Genomic DNA, 21,744 nt, shown 5'->3' on the forward strand with positions numbered 1-21,744 from the left:
CTGGTTCTCTTGACTCTTTAGTGACCACATGATCCCTTTCATTTCGTTTCCTTGGCAACAGCACAGAAGTGGTTTGTGCGCTGTCACCTCTGGGACGGTGCCTCCCTCCCATTTCCCAATCTCACTTGCAACCTCATGTCTTTGTGATCTCCCATCCAAATAAGAACCAGACCTGACCCTGCTTAGCTTGAGCTCAGTCCAGACCAACCAAATACGGACACCAGGCTAAAAATGTGGCATGCTGAAAACACCTTCAGCTGTCTGCACCTCAGTATTAGTTATGCCTCTGTGAATAGAGAGAAAGGAGGGAGGGGGGAGAGAATACATAAATATACAGGTGATCTTTTTTGAAAGGACCACAGTTTAGATCAGGGGCCTTCAAACTTGACAAGTTTAAGACTTGTGGGCTTCCACTCCCAGAATTCCCCCTCCAGTAATTCTGGGAGTGGAGGTCCACAAGTCTTAAACTTGCCAAGTTTGAAGGGCCTCAGTTTAGTTTCGACCAATCTGTTCCAGGCTCAGAAGGTGGCAGTCAGGTTACTTCAACTGAGAGGGACCACATGGGTTGCAGAGAGATAAATAGTCCCAGCCTCTTTTCTTTCACTGTCCTTGGCATCTCCCTTGAAAGAAGCTTCGTGTCTTTTCTGGCAGGAAATCCATTAAAAGTTTAAATAAAAGCAGCTTTGGACGGAGTTGGTTCCCCTTACCCTTAGCTTTAACACAAACAGGTGCGTCTCCCGCCAAAGAGCGAAGCGGGACACCTTATTATAACGTGCACGGTGTTCAATACTTTTCAGGGGCGCGCGGAGTCAAGTCAGGATGGCGTCCCCCCCACCCCGTGCGATCCAAGCACAGCTAAATCCAGGTGTGTGATCCCCTCACGGCAGAGGCTGCCATCTCGACTCCCCCCCTCCCCCCGCCTCCTCCAGCTGTCGACCTTTGCTTTTGCTGGCTCCTCCAACTTTCGCCTCCCGACAACGCCAAAAACCACATTTGCGGCCCAGCGAGTCGAGGCCAACAATAGGCGTCCGGATTTCCCGGCGTCGAGTCTGCTGGGCTCAGCCAAGCGCGCGCCTTTTTCAACGCTACTTTAACCGGCTCGTGGGAACCGCAAAGCCTCGCTCGCTTCTCCGCTTCCCGCCTTCCGCCAGCAGGAGGCAGCCTTGCCTTTCCAAACCGGGCCGCTTTCTCCCGCTCCGAGCAAACCGCTTCTCTTCCCCCCACCCCCTCCCCCAGCTCCCCGTTTCGCTTTCCCTTCGCTGGAAGAAGCCCTGACGTCACTTCGCTGGCTCGCCTTCGTTCGTGCTTTTTTTTTTTCTCTTCCCTTCTTCCCTCTCTCTCTCTCTCCCTCCTTCTCTGGCCGAAGCTTTTCGGTTCCAGTCAGGCTTTCGCCGTTTTCGGCTGCGTGGGAATCCATGGTTTGTCGGGGGAACTTTCCGCCGCGTCTCTGAGGCAAGAAAAGGCAGCTCTCGCCCAGCCGCGTCCAGCAGAAGAGCGACGAAGAGACGAGGACGAAGCTTGCGGGGGGCAAAGGATAACTTTTGGGGGACGGGAGGTGTGTGTGTATGTGGGGGGGCAGGCTGGTCCTGATGCAAGATGCCGGGCACCCGCGCTTTGATCTTCCTGCTCACCTTCCAGCTCTGCTCCCTGGAGACCGAGACGCCGACAGGTCAGTCAGTTCCCGGAGCGACTCGCTCAGTTTGCCCGGCTCCCGGGTCGGTGGTTCCGTTTCGAGTGTGTGTGTGTATTGCGGGGAGGGGGGGTTTGTCTCTCTTCTATCCCTTTCTCGGCAAACTCCCCCCTCCCGCTCCCCACCGGCCGCGCTCGGGGACTCCGGCTTGGCGGTTGCGTGTTTGTTTTGGTTTTCCCACCCCCGGGCTTCTTTTTCTCCCCCTTCCTCACACAACTTGTTTATCCCGCGCCTCGCCTCGCCTCTTCTGCCCCGCGAACTTCGAAGGTTTACGCAGGAACCGAGCCAGAAGCCCTGGCTCCGGCCGAGGAAGAGGGAAGCGGAGTTGGAGAAACTGGCCGTGTTTATGTGTTGGAAATGCCCCGGGTTGCTTTCCTTGAAGCGCTGGTGTGCGCCGGCTGGGGCGCGCGGGGGGCGGGGGGGGGCAGCTTTGCTGTAAGAAAAACAACAGTTGGGAAAGTCCTTTCTCTCTTTTTCTCGCTCTCTTCCTTTCTCTTTCTCTCCCTCTTTGTCTCTCCCTCCCCCTTTCTTTCCCTTTCTCTCTCCCTCCTTTCTCTCTCTTCCTTTCTCTTCCCCCTTTCTCTCTCTCCCTCTCCCTCCCTCCCCCTTTCTCTCCCCCCTTTTCTCCCCCCTTTTTCTCTCCCTCCTTTCTCTCTCTTCCTTTCTCTTCCCCCTTTCTCTGTCTCCCTCTCCTTCCCTCCCCCTTTTCTCCACCCTTTCTCTCTCCCTCCCTCTTTCTCTTCCCCCTTTCTCTCCCTCCCTCCCTCCCCCCTCTCCTCCCTCCTTCCCCTTTCTCTCTCCCTCTCCCCCTCCCTCCCCTCTATCCCTCTCCCTCCTTCCCACTTTCTCTCCCCTTTCTCCCTCCCTCCCTCCCTCTTTCACTTCCTCCTTTCTCCCTCCCCCTCTCTCCCCCTTCCTCTCTCTCTCTCTCTCTCTCTCTCTCTCCCCCCTCCTTCCCCTCTCTTTATTTCTCTCTTGCTCGAGAGGCATAAACCCTCCTAGTATACCTGCCTAGGTAGCGTACAGAGAGTCTCCTGCCCAGTCTCCCTCCCTCCCCCTCCCTTGGCTCCTCTCGGGATCCCGCAGAGAGTTTTTCACGAGGCTCCCCGATCCCTTGCTGAGAAACGAGCCCGTCTGCGAACGGACGCTTTCCTGCCCTCTCCCCACCTCAGGAATGCCAGTTGGTGGCTCTTGTACGCCTTTAGGGAGGTCTCCTTATGGGGTCTTAAAGAGACTTACTCCCGAAGTAAGCGGGGAGGGAGGGATCATAGCCCCTAAAAATACTCGCCCAAGCCAAGCCAAACGAGCCAGGCTGCTTGCATTTGGACTTTGTTCCCGGATACTTTTACACCCTTCCTTCCTCCTTCCCTTAGTTAACCTGGAACTAAAGGGCCTTAGAGATTTACTCTAGTGCCTGGGGTGGGGGCAGGGAGGGAAGAGGTAGATGGGAGCTTCCACCTTTCTTTCCTACTCTACAATCCCTCCCAAAGCTTTCGTGGGCTGATTCTTTCCTTCGCTGATTCTCCTTCATCGTTACTTCCTTATGAATCTCAGAAGAATAGAAAATGGAATGGAATGGAATAGAATTCAGAACAGAATTCAGAACAGAATAGAATTCTTTATTGGCCAAGTGTGATTGGACACACAAGGAATTTGTGTTCGGTGCATATGTTCTCTCAGTGTACATGAAGAAAAAATAAAATACATTCATCAAGAATCATAAGATGCAACACTTAGTGATAGTCGTAGGTTACTAATGAGCAATCGAATCATACTAAGGAACAAATAAAACAATATAAATTGTAAAGATACAAGTAACACGGTTATAGTCATAAGTGGGAGGAGGAGATAGGTAATAGGAAGGTTGAGAAAAAGAATAGTAATACAGTCTTAGTAAATAGTTTGACAGCGTTGTGGGAATTAATTGATTAGTAGAGTGATCGCATGGGGCGGGGGAGAGCTGTCCTTGTGCCTAGTGGTTCTGGTGTGCAGTGCCTAAGCATTGACTTAAGCGCTGTGGGTGGCACGTTCTTGGGTTACTGACCCCACTTTGTATTTAGGCTGGAGGGAAAGTGAGTGGGAAATGCAAGACCAGGACCCATGGTGAGCTTCTGTGGTGAAGTCCCACTTTCCCTGGGGGAGTCTTTGAAGTCTCCCCAAAGAAGACGGGAGTCTTTGCTAGACCGACTTTACCTAACCACATGACATTCGGCTCCTTCATAGGAAACAGGGAGTTGATCTGTCTCCAAAGCAGATTGATTTATGTCTGTTTCCAGTGTATATTTTTCCTGCCTGGAATAAATGGTTTCCTTTCTTTAAATCCCTTTTTAGTTTTTTTTTTGCCAACAAGCGGCAGAAAAAGACCAAAAAAAAAAAAAGGAGGCACTTTTGTCTCCGGCTGTCAATAAAGGTAACATGCTTAAGGCAGATGAGTTCTATTAAAGAACTGGGGTCTTGATCTACCCGATTTCTATCCAACATGTAGATGGTTTGAAACCAAATTCTTACGGAGCAAAGGTTTATGAGTCTGAAGCCTGCTCTTATTTTTTTTCTTTCTCTCTCTCTCTACCGCTCAAATACTACAATTTTAAAAAAAAGTTTTACTCCAGCTGGGGCATTTGGCCAAAGTTGACTGGCATTTCTGTGGTACACCAGCGGATGCATACATTAAAAAAAAAATATTTGGTTAGTTTGCAATGACCCCTTTGTGGTTTTCCCTGGGAGAGAATCCCCTTAAAGCAAAATCCCTTGATTGCTCTGTTTTGGAAGCCTTGTCGTTCCCTTTCTTTATTCTGGTCTGCTTTCACTTTTAGTGGTTTGCCCAACCAACAAATCCAGGCTTGGGGGCAGAGGATAAAATTCCAGAAATATAATTTTGTGCAAAAAGGACTCTTTTTATTTGCAGGTGCCACGTGAGATTTAAGGGGAATGTTTGGCAAAGGCTTTTAATGGGAGCCCTTCTCCTTCTGATACTGGGGCAGAGCAAATAAATTGAGTAGCCCTGGAAAGCGCTGATAAAATACTATTATATTCCCCTCCCCTGATTTTTCCCAGGGGGGCTTCTGAGTGAAAGAGGGCTGATGTTGCTGATGTTTAGGTGGGATTCAGTTCAGTGAACATTTAATGGTCCTCTTCAGCTTCTCTTGCCTTGCCTTGCTAGCTGATAGTGGAAGCTGAGCAGACGCAACCAAGCAGTCAGTTCCATTGGTGCCTCGGTGCCTCTTTTCTGTTTAGAATAAGAAATGTGCTTACCGCAAGAAGTGGGAGCATCATGTCTGCAGGCCAACCAAAGTTCTCGAGCTGGGTTGCGAGAGATCCTGCTCCCTTGAATGCCTATGCGGGCTATATGTTCATCCTTGCCAGCAGCCTGATGGTCTTCAAAATGATTCAAGCAACTACAGGTACAACCGCAATTTCAGCCCCAAATTTATGTCGCTAAGGGAGACATTTGTTGAAGTGAGTTTTGCCCCATTTTTAACGACCTTTCTGGCCACCGTTGTTAATTGAATCACTGCCGTTGTTAAGATAGTAACATGGTTGTTAAGTGAATCTGGCTTTCCCACTGACTTCGCTTGTCAGAAGGGGATCACAGGACCCCGGGACGCAGAGACCGTCATAAATAGGAGTCAGTGGAACAAGCATCTGAATTTTGCTAATCTCCATTATGAGACCATGGGGGGATGCTGCAACGGTTGTAAGTATAAAATCGGTCATAAGTCCATGATTTTCAGTGCCGTTGTAACTTTGAACGGTTAGTAAATGAACTGTTGTAAGTCGAGGACTCTCTGGTAGCTCTCATAGCGAGCTGTGGCTCCCTGTTCAATGCATTAAAAAAGTTCAAAACATCCTTAAAGATCCATCTCATCCTGGGAACCCTTTTTTGAACTATTACCATCTGGCAGACAGTACAGGATAATAAAAACAAGAACAGAAAGGCTGAAAAACAGCTTCTATCCCAGGGCAGTAGCTCTGTTGAATTCTGCTATATAGTGCAGTGTTGGTGTGGTGTTGAGGATTTTCAGTTCAATGTGTGGAGTGTGAAGGATGTGTGTTTGTGTTTATTTCCGCGGTCACGATGTGCACTGAAGATGGTGTTTGATTTCGTTGTAGAGGTGCAGTGCCAATAAAGTAAGCTAAACTAAATCCACAATTCTCGTGATGGAGTGAAATGGTACCGTTGACATTATGGCTTCTTTGTGGGACAAAGAGGAAGGCCTTTTGTCATGAGAGCACATAATAAGATGATTGTCTTTTACCCCATCAATACTGAAGAGTCTTATTAAAGAGAAAGACTAGCTTGGAAAGGGTGGGGTACAAGGGAACCCACACATATTCTTGCTGGGAATGGTCTGCTTTCCATGTTGGTATTCCTTCTTAGAATAGAATTCTTTATTGGCCAAGTGTGATTGGACACACAAGGAATTTGTCTTTGGTGCATATATTCTCAGTGTACATGAAGGAAAAAAATACATTCATCAAGAATCATAAGATGCAACACTTAGTGATAGTCCTAGGATAATAAATAAGCAATCAAAATTATACTAGGAAACTAAATAAAACCATATAAATAGTAAAGATACAAACAATACAGTTATAGTCATAAGTGGGAAGAGATAGGTACTAGGAAGGATGAGCAGAATAATAGTAATGCAGTCTTAGTAAATAAGTGGACAATGTTGTGGGAATTAGTTGTTTAGCAGAGCGATGGCCTTCGGGAAAAAACTGTCCTTGTGTCTAGTTGTTCTGGTGTGCATATAGCGTCGTTTTGAGGGAAGAAGTTCTTCTGTACCTGGCAACTCTGCTTCCATCTTGCATTTCTTAACGGAAACATTAAGCCATGCTACAGATAACCAATTTCTTCGGTTTGCCGTGGATTAATAGCTACTGAGATTTTAGCTGTCTTTGATTGCTGCTTTCCTTTGTGAAAACACCTTTCCTAGGTGGAATGGATGCATTCCTAGTGGTAGTTGTTAAGATTTTCTCGGTGATGTTTCTTGACCTATGTGCTTTTCCTCAACCTGACATGACCTTTAAACAAATAGGTGCTCAGAAAACTTAAGACTTCAGGAATATTACAGATGTAAAGATGCCTGTTGAGTCAGTCATTAATGTGATTTGTTTGATATTGATTTGTTTGTAAACTGTGGTTTATGGATTAATGATGCGTTGCCCAGATTATTTTGACTCAACAAGCCACAAGTAAAGCAGGTGTTATTATTAATGAAGGTGCAATTGGGCTTACGTTGGTGGTTTGTGTAGATTGGGTATGGATTTATGTATTAATCCAACTGATGGAAACAAACAGGGTTTACAGGATAAATAAATCCCATTATCTTTCAAGCCTATTGGTTCATGTCTATGGCAGTCATTTTGATGTTCATCAGATATTTGGGATTTCAACTCTCATATTTCCATCTTGACCTGCCACTGGGCGCTCTAACCATCAACGTGTTTCTGATTTGTAAACCAGCTCAGAATGGTTGACTTTGTCTGACAATGGTGCTGCAAAGGATTCAGGATTGTGTGTCTTTTATAAGTCTATCTTGCGTTCAGAATTGTATCTTCTTCTCAAGTCTATCTTGGGATGCAGAAAATTGAAGTATACACTTGTTGCATGCAATGCATTGTCTAGATGTAGAGTACTGCCCTTCTCAAACAGGGATAGGAAACAATGGTGAGAACCGCTCCCTTTCCAAAAATGTCTGTGCAACATGTTCAAAACATATGATGAAGCTAATGATTGTTATTTTGAATGTCCTTCTTGCTCTTCTGCTTCCTGGCTGTCTGGAGTAAACAGATGGAGCTCCGTGGAAAAACCTCCCTCCTCTTCTTTTGTGATTTAGAATAAAATGAACCATCTTCTGTCACTAATGTGCTGCAAACGTCTTCTGGATTACAACTAGTCCTAGCAAGTTTGAAGTCCACAAGACAGAGGGATGTTTTCCCTCCTGTAGATGGATTTTTATACCATAAATATTTTTTCTAGGGGTGACTTTGTAGCCCTTCCTGATTTTCATACCTCGCCGTTCTGCACCTGTTGTTGGATAGTTGGTCATCATGAAGGGTGAGGGATGATTCATCCGAGGTGAGGAATGTTTCAGAAAGAGGCAGTGTGATCATGTCACAAATAGGGCATTGGAATTGTCACGTCTGATGGATTCTTTCCAATGGAGATTAGTCACAATGGAATTGTTTATCGGCCTCATTGTGTAATTTGCAGCTCTGTTTGTCCAATAAACATTGTAAACCCAATGCTTAAATGGCAGGAGAATTCATGCTGGCTTTACTTCCCCACCACCGCCCCCATTTGAAGTTCTACACAAACTGTGCCATCCACACATGCATATACCGCATCTGCTTGTGAAATCTGCATCCAACTTCTATGTATATGAACCCTGCAGTGTTCCTTGTCTTAAGCCGGTCAGGCTGGCTGGAAGATGCGGTCTTCCTCCCCTTTCTGTTCTGCTTCTATAGACATCGTAGAAAACACACGATGTGGTCATCCTCGACTTACGACAGTTCATTCAGTGACCGTGCAAAGTTACAATGGCACTGACAGAAGTGACTTACGACCGTTTTTCACACTTAACAACCATTGCACCCCTCCACGGTCACATGATCAAAACTCAGATGTTTGATTCATATTTATGATGGTTGCAGTGTCCTGGGGTTGTGTGATTTTTTCCCCCTTTGAGACCTTCTGACAAGTGAAGTTGACGGAGAAGCGGATTCATTTAATAACCGTTACTAACTTACTAACTTAATGGCTGCTGTGATTCACTTAATGGCTGTGGCAAGGAAGGTGTTAAATTGGGGCAAAATGCACTTCACAAATGTCTTGCTTAGCAACAGAAATGTTGATCTCCATGGTGGTCGTGATTTGAGGACTACCTTCTACCGTAAGGGTATTAGGAAGAGAGAGGAAAGTGTCTAACAGTGCCAACAAGGACTGATGATGACAGGAGGTTGACTGGAATTGTGATAAGGGGCAAACAACCCTGTGGAAGTTGAAAGAGACTATTCTGAAAGTGTAGTGGTCAAGGCTAGCCCCAAGATATCATAAAAGGTCCATATGGCAGCTAGGATGCTATTGATTTTACCTGTTGCACCTAAAAAAAAAATAGCTGGAGCTTTGATCACAATATTGTGCTTCTCATCTTGGCTTTTTTGATCACAACTTCTGACAACTTGGATGGTGGCCTCATTGGATGAGGAGAAGGAACACAATTGTAGCTTAGGAATTTAGGATGGAAAAAAAACCCCAAATTGGTCTTTTTCAGCTGAGCTTTCCATAAGAAGTTGCAATTATGTGATGTCCCTGCCATCTGTACAACGTGATTGAGTCCTAATGAAAATGAAGCATATATTTTTAGAACCCACCCCAAAGTGTTTCTAAGTATATTAATTCTTATTTCAGTTTTTCTTTCCGCTAAGCTCATCAATAGCAGACTCACAATCTGGAAGTCCCATAGGTGCTTTTTTCAAGAGGCAACTGGACTTTCTGGGTTTTTCTTTGAAGACGTTTCACTTCTCATTTAAGAAGCTTCGCCAGCTCTTGGATGAGGAGCGAAACGTCTTCAAAGAAAAAACAGAAAGTCCAATTGCCTCTTGAAAAAGCACCTTTGGGACAACCATGACCGGGATGACTGAGAATCTCCATGGACGTTCACAATCTGGAATTGACTCCTCCAAAACCATACAAGCCCCCTCCCTCCCTGGGTTTCTCCATGTCAATCAGAGAACATTGTCATAGGAATCTCTTCCCTACTGGGATCAAGAATATAAGTTTCAGTAAGTGGGTCTGGATTGTGCTTTGGTTTAGCCTCCAGAAGGTAACTCTGAACATGAATGGAGCACCTGTCTGCTTCTCCTTACAACAGCTGCATCTTATCCTGGAACGACAAACTCCAAACTCTCTTTTTGGAATCAAATGTCCAGTCCTATGAACAAATGTGAAGGCCTGGTATTGCGCTCATGTGATTGCTTGCATTTTTAGAAAGAAACTCTAGGCTTGGACTCCAGCCATTCCACACAGCTCTTGCATAGCAGTGTGCAAAGCATCGGTGTGACAGCAGCTTGAAACAGCGATGTGTTACGTTCTTGCGTGCTTCCACAGACCAAGCAGAAAATGAAATCCTTTTTTTTTTTTTCATCTATTACCAGGAGGCAGCAAAGAAACCAGCCAACATCAAAATGCTCCAAGAGCTGACGGATATGCTAAAGTAAACAACCCACTATTTCTGCTCCAAGAGCTGGCATCGCTAGCCAGAATTTATTTAGCTAATATAATAAATGGAGATCAGAAAGCTCATTTCAATCTGGATTCAGGACTTGGAGGAAGCGTGAATTGGAAATGGTGAGGCTGGCTATAGCGACTCATTTTCCAGTTGTCCACGATTCTGAGACTTCCCTGGGGATCTAGAAATCATTTTTTTTCCAGCCCACCCCTACCCAGTTTCTTTGGTAATAAAAACGTAAATTCATTAACACTGTTCTTGGCAAAAGAAAGGCTTATTGCCCCTTGGCTGGTAATAAAACATCGTTACTTTTTTTATGGATGTGCATATTTATTTTGCGTCCTGAAAGTGTATGCAGAGAAGGAAGGAAGATGGGTAAGGTTCTTGTAGATCAAATTTCCAGTGAAAAAGTGGGAAGGAAGTGGCTATATTTAATTCAGAGAAAGGTAATCTAAGAGGTGGTAAGGCAGACTTGTAGATATCTGAGGACAACATTCATAAAGAGGATGGAACAAGATTGTTGCTTTGAAGTATGCTTTGAAGTATGCTTTGCAACTATTAATTTAGTGGCCATTTGAACTTATAACGGCATTGAAAAAAAGTGACTCACAATCAGTCCTTACACTTTAAAAACGTACATCCCTATGGTCACGTGATCAAAATTTGATCACATGTTTCGTGGAGTTTTTTTTGTGGTTAGAAAAAAAATAAGAAAAAGTAAGCTTTTTCTTTTCTTTGTAACCATAGAGTAAGATTTTGTAACTTTGTACACGTACTTAATATTTACTTCTTTCTATTTCATTTTTGTTCTCTTTCTTCACTTGTTTTCCTTTTCTCCTTTTCTAGTTTGTGTTACTTTTTATGTTTTTTGTGAAATGTTTAATAATACGCATGTAAAAATAAATAAATCGTTTTACAAACATGACTTTAGCTCACCGATATTATGTGACATTAACACCAGTGACTGCCATGTTCATCCAGTCTGCAAAAGTTCATTATCTGCTGATATTTTTACAGTAGTACAAATATTTACAGGAGAACCTCCATATTTGCAAAGAGGTGCATGTATCTGTTTGTGTGCCTGTATGTGTGCGTCTGCGTGCATGCACACCCAATGCCTTGCTCTGTAAATAATATTTCTAAGCTCGTTAAGAATCAAACACATCTCCTTTCCCACATCAACATTTATGTTCTAAAATGGAAGATACTTTAGTATATTTAGAAGTCCTTAGTTTTAGTAACTTTCAGGAGGTTGGAACGACAGTTTCTTTCATCTTTTTAGCAAGTGGCTGGGAATGATGGGAACGGCCTTCTCCCCTGTTTGAAGGAAAATAAATTGGAAAGGCTACAAACAACCCAAGCTGAGACTGCTGGGATGTTATGTTGAGAGAAATTTCAAGATGCTGGTCTCCCGCCAGGAGGTGAGTGACCTTACTGGGGAGATAGAAGAGAAGAAAAGAAACAGGACAATGATTGTAGCTTAGCATGTTCTGTTATCCCAGGGCAGGAAGCGTGGATGCCAAAGGCGGCAGTTGCTTTGAATATGGTTCTGGTCAGAAACCCTCTCCAGATGTACCGGATGGTGGAGATTTTAATTAGGAAGTCCGCTGCGATTTCATTCATGCATTAATGATAGTCGTGGCCCTAGTTCAACCACTATTCCTTCTTTATGTTGGCTGGAGTCCTTTTCAAGATGTGCTTCTCCAATGAGCGGAGGTGATGGAACATGTTATTTATTCATTTATTAAATTTATATGCCGCCCTATCTCACTCTGCCAAACAACTCTTGGCAATTTACAATTGAAATGATAAATATGTACATATTAACAGAAAGCACAAAACAAAAGGCAAGAATGGTCCTTCCCTATTAGCGCAAAAGCACTTCCAAATAAGAGTTGTGATGGCAAACCTATAGCAGAGGTCACATGCAGAGCCCTCTCGGTCGGCATGTATGCCATCGCCAGCTGCTCTTTTGGTTTCCAGCGCTCTAGTATGCGCAAAGACCTGCATGCTGGCCAGCTGGTCTTTGGTTTCCGGCGCTCTGGGGCATGCATTCTGGTTTGGGCACTCGGTGCCGAAAAAGTTCACCATCACTGAAATAGAGCACCCCCTCCCCATTAGGGCTCTGAGCCAATCAGCAGAGCTGCATTTTAACAACTTTCCAAAGGTCAAACAGGTAGGAGCAGACCTCACCTCCAGCAGCAAGGTGTTCCAAAGAGTGGGAGCCCCAAGCAGAAAAGGCTCTACTCGTAGCTGGAATTCCTTGATGGATAGGGGTTGGCAGCCTGCCCCTTCTGCCGGGGCAAGTGGGCAAGCCACTCCCATTGGGTGATATGGTTCTCCGGGTAACCCAGTTCCATGCCGTGAAAGGCTTTATTGATAAATTGTTAATCAGTGAAGCTCATGCAACAGCCTGATTTTGATTTCCTTCTGATTTTTCCCTTGATGTTCTTCTAAGTTCTCCAACCCTTCTCCAGATTGGGAGCTTGCAAAACACAGCTGGATCCTTCCCTTTTAAAATCTCTCCTGGGGAACACTTTCCTACTCTTGATTGGTTGCCAGAGATTGAATTTCCTACTCTCGGTTGCTCTCTGTCCAGGGTCTAGATTGGCAGATTGATTAATTTCATACCTGAACTTCTTGGAATGTTTTCTCCCCTTCTCTGCATCATGTATGAAATTGTTTACAGAATTCTGTGGATTATATAAAGTGCAATGGTTGTATAACACTGAAAACTTGCAGATATTTATTGCCTTTACCTTCTAATAGTGAACTTCTCAGAGATATCTGGATGGCTTTCATTGGTTTCATGGACTACTAGATCAAAGATGGGAACTTGTACCCTACCAGGTATGGCTGATGTTCAATACTGAAAGATGCTGATGGTTGGTTACATTATAGGACAGTTACACCTGAAAAACTAGTATCCTCATCCCTACTATAGAGATAAATGGAACCCTTAGCTTTATCTGGAATGAATATTCTTACATTGAAATGATCCTTGTAGAGCTATTGACCAAGCATATATTGCTTATTTAATATACGGGGGACAGGTCTTTGTCCCTACCATCAAGACCCTGGGAGTAGCACTTTATATGTTTGACTTTGCTGATCAGAAATTTATTAATAAATTACGTTAAATTGAGGATCAAAGTTGTCACTCAATCGGCCAACTCTGCAAGAAGCCAAGGGAAGAAACCATGCTGCAGTGATTATATTGAGGCTTCTATTCCTTCTTAAAGTTCCAGCTGGATCATGGTAATATAGTCTGGTACCCTATGATTAATTCTGCTCCTCTGAGATTTCTGTTGACTCCCAGCGTCTCTGATTGCTGTGATCTCTCAAATATCATATGAGTGTTTTCTCCTTTAAAGGCTTCCTTGGAATTGAGGTTGGGGATGAGATGAATTGGCTTGGCTTCCACCCTGTGGACACCGTGCTACAATTATCGCCCTTTGTATCATCATCAAGGCAATGGAGTGTAAAGGATGGTAGGAAGCGAGAAGAAGAAAAAGCGGGTTCTGTTGTTACAATAAATTAAAGACCATAATGACATTGGCTAAAACATCTTTCTGGCTTGTGTTTGACCACAAGATGTTAACGGATGTGAATGGATTTGCTGTGTTCCTTTTGAGCAGGAGCTGTATTGGAAAATGTGCTGTAAGATTGAAGAAAATATATGGAAGCCAATCAAACAACGATCAGTACTTTTAAATGCAAAGAGATTAAAGAAGTCACCTATTTTGAACCGAGTCTTGTTTGGATACCATCTGAACACTGTTTAAGAACACAAGGACACTAAACCTTTGGTTGGGTTTGTACATTGTGGGGATTCTGACAGCTCAATCTTGTGATTTTCTGAAGACGTGAGTGAAAAGAGTGGAATTATTTTTTCTGGCTTGTTTTTTTTTAAAACATTTTAGGGATATATTAAGGAGTGAGTGTAGGGCGGAAGGCAAACCACATACTTCAACCTCTTATTCTTCTCCTAATCAATGAAACTGCCCCAAACCATGCTTTTGAGTTTGGATACCCAAATGAATAAAATTTGTGCCGTTATTCTCATTCCCCCCTTCACCCAACTCCATATGGTCTTTGGTTCCCCCCATAGCCATTAAATGTACTTATTGATTATAAAAAAATTGCTGACTTTTTTTGTTTTTAAGACTTAAATTGGAAAAGCTGAAAGACCCAAGATCCAACTTTATCTAGAGCCTGTGTTTCAAAATTGAAGCATTGCAACCCAATTTGATCTTTTTGAAATACACAAAAACAGAAGAAGGGGTAGGAGGCCAACTTAAGTAAACTTAGTCAACTTGTAAAGTGGGACGGAGGAATGAATGCTTCTTGCATTTATTTATGGATCAGTTTTCTATACTGTGCGTCTTAATTAAATGATCTTGGTTTGGTTTGGTTTGTTACTTTCTCCCTTGCAAGGATGTTGCTCTGTAATCTGCATTGAACCTGGGCCAACATCTGCACTAGCTTTGGTAGCAAGCAAATTAAAGTGTGGGTTGGAGGCTCCCTCTGTAGAAGGCTCAACCTTAAGCCTTTTCTGGGCCATTAAAGCATGACTAATCCGCATTGATTGGGGATCTGGCCATGTTTTCCCCTTGACTGATTTTTAGCTGGTGGCAGGAAGGTCCGTTACAAACTATTGTTTTTGCCTTATGGGTTGTGCAGCACTGGGATTTCATAATGGACAGGATGTAGTGTGTGAACAAAAGACCACTCCTAATCGGAAAGAGAGGTCCCTGCTTTACAAAGCCATGGCTGATTTATGTTTTGGGGAGGGATTACCTAGATGGATGGCTGAGCCTTGCCTTACTCTCTCAGTCAAGAGTTCCAAGTACCATGACATCTTGTGCCATAATAGACATCTCAACCTTGAAGGCTTGATTGAGACTCTCGATAGCATACATAGGATACAACGGTTGGCCCTTGTGTTAAATTGGAGTTCAGAGTGCATTACAGTGGGTGAAACTGAATCCGTAATCACATGCAGAGAAATGTAAGGGTAAGGAATTGAATAGTTTGTTGAAACACACCACTTATTCACCGCGAGGACAATAGAGAAATAATGAGGCTGAATAAATGCCTAAGAAAGAACACGGGAAAGAAAAGTCTAATGTGTCTAAAAGGGGTAACACTAGGATAATAAAGATGATAATGAGCCATGGGGATAATAAAACAAAGAAATGAATGAGAAATAAACTGGATCAGAAGCGATTCCTATATTCTAAGTTCAAAAAGTGAGTTTCTAAACGAAAAGAGTCTAGCACTCTACAAAAGAAGAAATTAGAAGTTGGTCCTGAACTTACGATCACAACGGGGAAGAGAATTTTCCTTGCTAAGAAGATGGTTATTGAGTTGCACTTGATTTTACGGCCTTTTGGCCACTGTTGTTAAGTGAATCTGGGCTTTCCCCGTTGACTGTGCTTGTCTAAAGCTGGTTGGGAAGATTGCAAATGGTGATCATGTGACCCTGGGACACTTGAGGAAATAGATGATAGTTGCTAAGCGACCAAATTTTGATCATGTGACCTTGGGGCTGCTGCAGTGGCCGTAAATGCGAGGACTGGTTGTAAGTCATTTCTTTTCAATGCCATAACTTTGAATGGCTCGTAAACAAATGGCTGTAAGGACTATCTGTGCACGGTAAAAGGACAGAAATAATGAAACCGTCATGATAACAAAACAGCTGAGGGATGAATGCTAAGAGTGAGCTAAAACAAGTTTTCACTTTGTATATGAAACTTCTTATAGGGCAGCCTTTTAATACTCCTCCTTTCTGAGAGCCTGGAGGAAAAAAAAATCCTAGAAAAAAATGGAACAGAAAAAAAATGTGTCATTTGGAACACTCTTGAAAGGAAATTGTTATGTTCTTCAGGGGGAAAGAAATGTTTTTTCTTTCCCAGTGTTTCAGTTTCTCCTGCTTCAAGCCCAGGCAACTTTTCAAAGTTTAAAGACCAAATTAAATTCACATTAATATCATACAGCTCTTACGTTTTTCCTCTTTTCCCTCCTTTAATAAAATAATAATAATAAAAACTGTTCAAAGATTCATGCTACCTTCTAGTGTTCTGAGTTTGAAAGTAATTGAAGTACTGGCTGGGGAATTCTGAGAATTGAAATCCACACATCTTAAAAGTTGTCAAGGTTGAGAAACGCTGCCTTGGGGAAACGGAAGCAATAAAATCCACAATGATTGTACCGTCTAGATCAGCAAGAGATGCAGTGGCAGAATCTGGGGGGTGGGGTAAAAAGAGGGATCAGCCTAGAATCCCTACATAGCCACAAGCAGACTCAATCCAATCCCCTCTTGAATTCCGCAAGCCTCCAAGCAGATGCTAACCATTAATTGAAAATATTCATGTCCCTGGGCTCTTTAGTGATGAATTTATTTAATTGGATCATCCCATGTGGACCTTCCCATGTGGACCATGTGGTCTTTACCTCCTGACAGGATGTTGAGATAAAACATTTAGAACTATAGTTTATTGTTATGAAAATTCCTCACCCTTTTCCTGGATTTATCTGTCTTTGCTTAAGAAGGAAGTACCATTGTTTCCAGCTGTATTATTATGGCTTCCTCGAGGAAAACTTTCATCAAACCCAAAATATATTTTCCCCCTGAATCAATGTACAATGTCTTCCCACCGTCCAAAGTCCATTTCGGGCACCACTTGAGGAATTAACCCTACATTCCCAGCAATTTTATGCCCTCCAAAATCACTTCCTTACAGTTCTGCACCTAAACATAGCAGAGCTACTGAAATTCCACAGAGAGATTCACAGTCCAAAAATTAATCTGGTAATATATGGAATGAAAACACCCCATATGCAAGTAGAACTTGCCCAAGGGAATAAATTGTTTTATAGAGAGAGGATTTCCATTCTTGGTTTACAGAGAGGTCAAGGTCTCTATTCTCTGAACTTTTAGAAGACTTTCAGGAATGGTGTGCTATCCTAATGCAATTTTTCTTTGATTATGGTGGCCGTGATTCTTTGGGATAACTGAAACTTCTAGCTAAGAAGACTGGGGGAGCCAATCATAAAATGTAGGGGATCCCTGGTGGTCATCTAGACCAAGGGTCTTCAAACTTGGCAAGTTTAAGACTTGTGGACTTCAACTGCCAGAATTCCTGAGTTAACATGACTGGAGGAGGAATTCTGGGAATTGAAGTCCACAGGTCTTAAAGCTGTGAAGTTTGAAGACCCTTGATCTATTCAGGACCAGGTATCTTCCTGATGCAGGAAATCCACCATTGGAACATTCCCAACAGTTGACTATCCAGCTTCTATGGAACATCTAAGACAGGGATGTCAAACTTGATTTCATTGAGGACTGCATCAGGGTTGTGTTTGACTTTGGTGGGCCCTGGGGGCCATGGCCAGTGTGGGCGTGGCCAGTATGATGTCACTTGTGTCGGTGGCCATCTGTACTGGCCCAAGTGCTCTGCCAGTGAAAACAGGCTCCCGAGCTCTGTTTTCGGCTGCAATGGCCTCCTGCAACCCTCTGCCAGTGAAAACGGAGTTTAGGTGGCAGAGGCACCACAGGCTGATCCTTTGCTATTTCAAGGGTGGCCCTGCAGGCCAGATCTAACCACTCCACAGGCTGGATCCAGCCTGCAGGCCTTGAGTTTGACACCCCTGATCTAAGAAAAATTAACACCTCGCATATGCATAGTTTCCATTACCAAATAGCTAGCAAATTCCTTCTAGCATTTACCTAAAATCCAGTTGCCTACATTCTCAGACCACAAGATCTAATCCTATCTTGTAAAGAGCAAAGAGCCAATAATTCCACCCCTCTTCTAATTAATGCTGTTCTAATTTGGCCTTGACTGAAACTACCTTTAGGCTAGCAATTCCACCTGCTGTACCGCCTCCAAACTTAAATAATAATAATAATAATAATGGAAATCACTCTGGCGTTCATTCACATATGACTGTGTAAATAAACAATTCATTTAATGTTGAGCTGTGACATTCCATTAATCAATTTATTTAAATTGGTAGAGGTAAAAGAGAGGACCGCACATAAATTGGATACCATTAAACGGTTGTGATCGGAATACAACTATTTACTCCAAATAATACTCCGAAGATTGGAAATGGCACCTTTCAAAGGGATCAGTGCCATTTTTTCTTGTGGGAGAATCATTCCAGGAACGCTTCTTCTGAGAAAGCCTCAGTGATAAGATTAATTTAACTGATTTCTTCATAAATTTGCAGACATCTCAGGAAAGTTCTGTTTGGCTTTGCGTAGGAATAAGCTTTGCTACAGTGGAAGTGGGGACTACTTCCTTGCAGAGATGTGTTTTGTAGCTATGTAACTTATTTGGAGTGGTATTTTGTGAAGCCACCAAAGTGCTCCTCTAAACTTGTCCTTCAAAATGCCAAGGCCACTGGGGTTCTTTCAAAGCCCCCAAGGATCTCCTTGAAGGTTCTCCTATATAAATCACCCACATTTGGGGGTTTTTTTTCTGACAATCCCAGCAGCAGAAATATTTTCTCTGCAATGAACATGTGTTTGCATGATGCAAGGTGGCGTTCAAAGCATCTGCACCAAGCTTTTGAGAAGATGCAGCGTCTCGAAGCTTTGATTATATAATGACCCAGGGTGGGATACAAAATAAACACAGTCACAAAAAACAGGTGAAGCCTCTTTTATTCCTTCACTTTGCTTCCAAGCTCCAAATATCCTTGACTGGAGACAAAAAACTCCCACACAAGCAGTTACAAGAAGAAAGAAATGCCATTTAAATTATAAAGAGTAAAAAAATCAACACAAACCAGGCAAGATAAGGGCTGGAAGATGTCCACAGATATCAGAACACAGACTGGGAAGGACGCCAAACTCAGAGGAACAATAGAGATATTTCCATGCTTTGTTTCCAGCTCTTGCTCATATGCATGTCTGTCCTCTTATCCAGTTGTCACAGCTGCAGCCCATGAAGAGGATCAAGGCCCTCTCCTCCCCAGTAGACCATGTCTCTCCCATATCCTCCCTGTGTGCCCTAGGATGGAGAGGGGATGGGCCTGGGTCCTCCTCTGACTGCTCAGCCGGCCTCTGCCCTTCCCCAGCCTCCTCCACAACCTCTGGAGCCACACTTCCACTCCCTGTCGGCTGTTCCTCCTCTCCCTCAGAGTCAGTCTCCACCAGGGGCATGACAGATTATTTGGTCGAGAGGAGCATTTTGTCATTTCATGAAGCAATCCTTCCAAACAGCTCACCTACCCTTAGCATTTGCGTCTGTAGCCCGAGACTCAGATGATTAAGTGCATTTATTGGGTTACAGACAACTGCAATTAATATTGTGTACTATTTGCAGGCTTCTGCTTTGCCACCAGCAACATAACTTAATTTGTTTGTGCAATGGATCCACCGTTCCTCTTACCTCTCACCCGTAGGAGGATCCACTATTTCAGATCAAGCTGTAGCCAGTTTTATACAAAGTGCAAACGATTCTATTATGCTCTTTGGAGCACTCTTTGTGTATTAAGAAGGAACTAGGCAGAAGCAAGGGTGGGATTCTGCCAGTTCGGACTGGTTTGGGTGAACCGGTAGTTCTGGCGATCAGGTGGCCCCGCCTCTATCCTAGTTTGTCCTTTATTTCCATGTTTTGTAGCTTTGCTGATTGGGTTGAGCGCTCACTGAAATGGTTGTTACACCAGTTGAATCCTACCACTGCAGAAGATTATGGTTGTTTTGTCACAAGTCAACCTCCACATTACAGGGTTAATATCAACCAGCTGCACAATCTGGCTCCATAGCCTAGATTTTTTTCAAGCCCCCACCATGTGAGTATTAATGCCCACAACTTACATGTCTCCCGAAAACCTTTTAGCTCTTGCTCAATTAAATATCTGTTCCAATCTTCTGCTTGTGGTAAGAGCTCTGCGGTCTGCCTTCATGCATTTCACCTTGTCCTTTGTGTTCCATTTTTCCTCATAATTGGTGGGTTGGTTTCTTCTGCCGCTGATTTTGGCACGGAGGATGTCCTCCTGTTCTTTGACTCCGCTGAAATGCTTTCAGGTTGTTACCGGAGCTGCTGAACATCTTGCCAGCCTTTTTGTATTTAAGGTTTGGGAATTTTCACCAGCTGTAACATCAGATGTGGCCCTCCTCCTGGGTAAGGACTGGCACAGGCAGTCCAAGCCATTTGGCCAGGAGTGCGTAGAATGTTGTATCGACGCGATCCTTTTAAATAAATCTTGCTGCTCTACTTAAAATCTGCAATTATTTCCTGCATGTTGATGATTCCTCATTGATTTGACAGTCACATGTTTTTTTTCTCTGAGCTTTCTGGAAAGCTTGTTTAAAAAAAAATGTACATGAGACTTAGAAAGTAATTGTGCAAGATTGAAAAGAGAGATCCCTGGAACTTGAGTTCTTAGATAAGCTATGTATTATTGACATGGCTTACTTATTAGTCTAAGTTTTCTCTGTTTGTAAAATGGGAATAAACCTCTCCCAGAAGCTTAAGACAAATCCCTGAATGATAATTGCTAAAGCTGATGCTCTGATTTATATAGTTGTGCACAATGGGTCTTTTAGCATTGTAAAGATGAGTAGAGTTGGTGCAATGGAGTAGTTAAAGTGCTGGGCTTGGACCACAGGGAAACTTCCTGAGTGCCTTTGGGTTGATTGGCATTTCTCAGCCCAGAGTATTTTAGGCAAAAATTGAAGGTAAAATGCAATCTTCATTGCTTAGAACTCCTGAAGGATAGGAGGTTATAAATGTCAAAAGTTAAAAGTAAGAATGTAAAGTTTGTAATGTGAAGAAATAAGGCTTAGATTTCAGTTCTGGTAGAAATAAATCAATATATAAATATCAAGTGATGCACTGAATTATCTCAGATGGCGTATGTGTCAATTTCACTATGTCTTCATGAGCCTGATTTCCATTGTGGCCTTACAGTAGCTATTCTACACAGTACTTTATACATACATACACTCACCCATTCTTCTGGTCCTGCTGTTCAAGTCTTACTTTGAACTATGACGTCTTCTTGAAGAACAATGACAAAATTTGCCTATCGTCCCAGCAATGGTATCCCAGTTGAGGAGCAGAGTCAAGGGTGGGATTCTACCAGTTTGGCCTGGTTCAGGTGAACCGGTAGCTCCGAGGAGCAGGTGTGAGTGAATCTATTCTCTCCGACGATCAGCTGTTGGGCCTACCTGTCCACCCCGGCTCTAGTCTGTGCTTAATGTCCTGGTTTTCAAGCTCAGCTGATTCACACAGCACAGTGGATTGCCATGCATCAGTTGTTTAACAGACACAGATTGCTTGAAGGTCAGTAGCAAATGTTCTGCATGCATGCACGCAAAGTGCACACTCACCAAACTGGTTGTTACACCAGTTGAATTGCACCCCTGAGCAGAGTCCTTAGGTTGAGGCATTAAAGAATTCCTCAACAATGACTCTTTTGAAAGATAAAATCAGTTAACCAGCTTTGTCAGACCATGGTTTAGGACAATACAAAGTAATGGCCCAGCCATGCTACCTTTAGGCAACCGTGGTTAGGCAAACGATAGCTTAGTGTGATGTACAAATTAGATAGATCAATTTTATAGTATAGTTTTTTAATGTAAAGAGATAATATTTCTTTCTGCGTAATGACTTGTTTAGAAGGCAGAAAAAATGTTAATTGTTTTCCATTTTGCATATGAGGAAAGAAATTGTTGTATTGCAGGCTTAGCCCGTTAGATGTCAGCAACTTCAGCAGGGATTGGGAAAAGTTGGGCACACTGGACCAAAATTATGTTCGATCAAGTTCACGTGATTAGATTCTTCAGCTTCTGTAATC

The 21,744-nt window shown here is 43.3% G+C and overlaps 1 protein-coding gene across 5 annotated transcripts in view; it reads left to right on the forward strand.

Moving 5' to 3' along the window:
- The first annotated feature begins 1,254 nt into the window (after positions 1 to 1,254).
- The window catches only part of PTPRU (protein tyrosine phosphatase receptor type U), a 385,271-nt gene continuing 364,781 nt past the window's right edge, over positions 1,255 to 21,744 (forward strand). For 3 of the 5 annotated variants that reach the window (XM_087939815.1, XM_087939816.1, XM_026702462.2), the window contains exon 1: positions 1,256 to 1,669. In XM_087939815.1, coding sequence (XP_087795941.1) covers positions 1,597 to 1,669 — 73 coding nt within the window. In that variant the 5' untranslated portion in view covers positions 1,256 to 1,596. Of the gene's footprint in view, positions 1,670 to 21,744 lie in introns of all 5 variants that reach the window. The other 2 variants (XM_087939817.1, XM_026702461.2) reach the window with 2 other exon arrangements.

Source organism: Pseudonaja textilis, chromosome 10, assembly GCF_049901715.1.
Source record: "Pseudonaja textilis isolate UNSWEBS1 chromosome 10, rPseTex1.2, whole genome shotgun sequence".
NCBI lineage: Eukaryota > Metazoa > Chordata > Lepidosauria > Squamata > Elapidae > Pseudonaja > Pseudonaja textilis.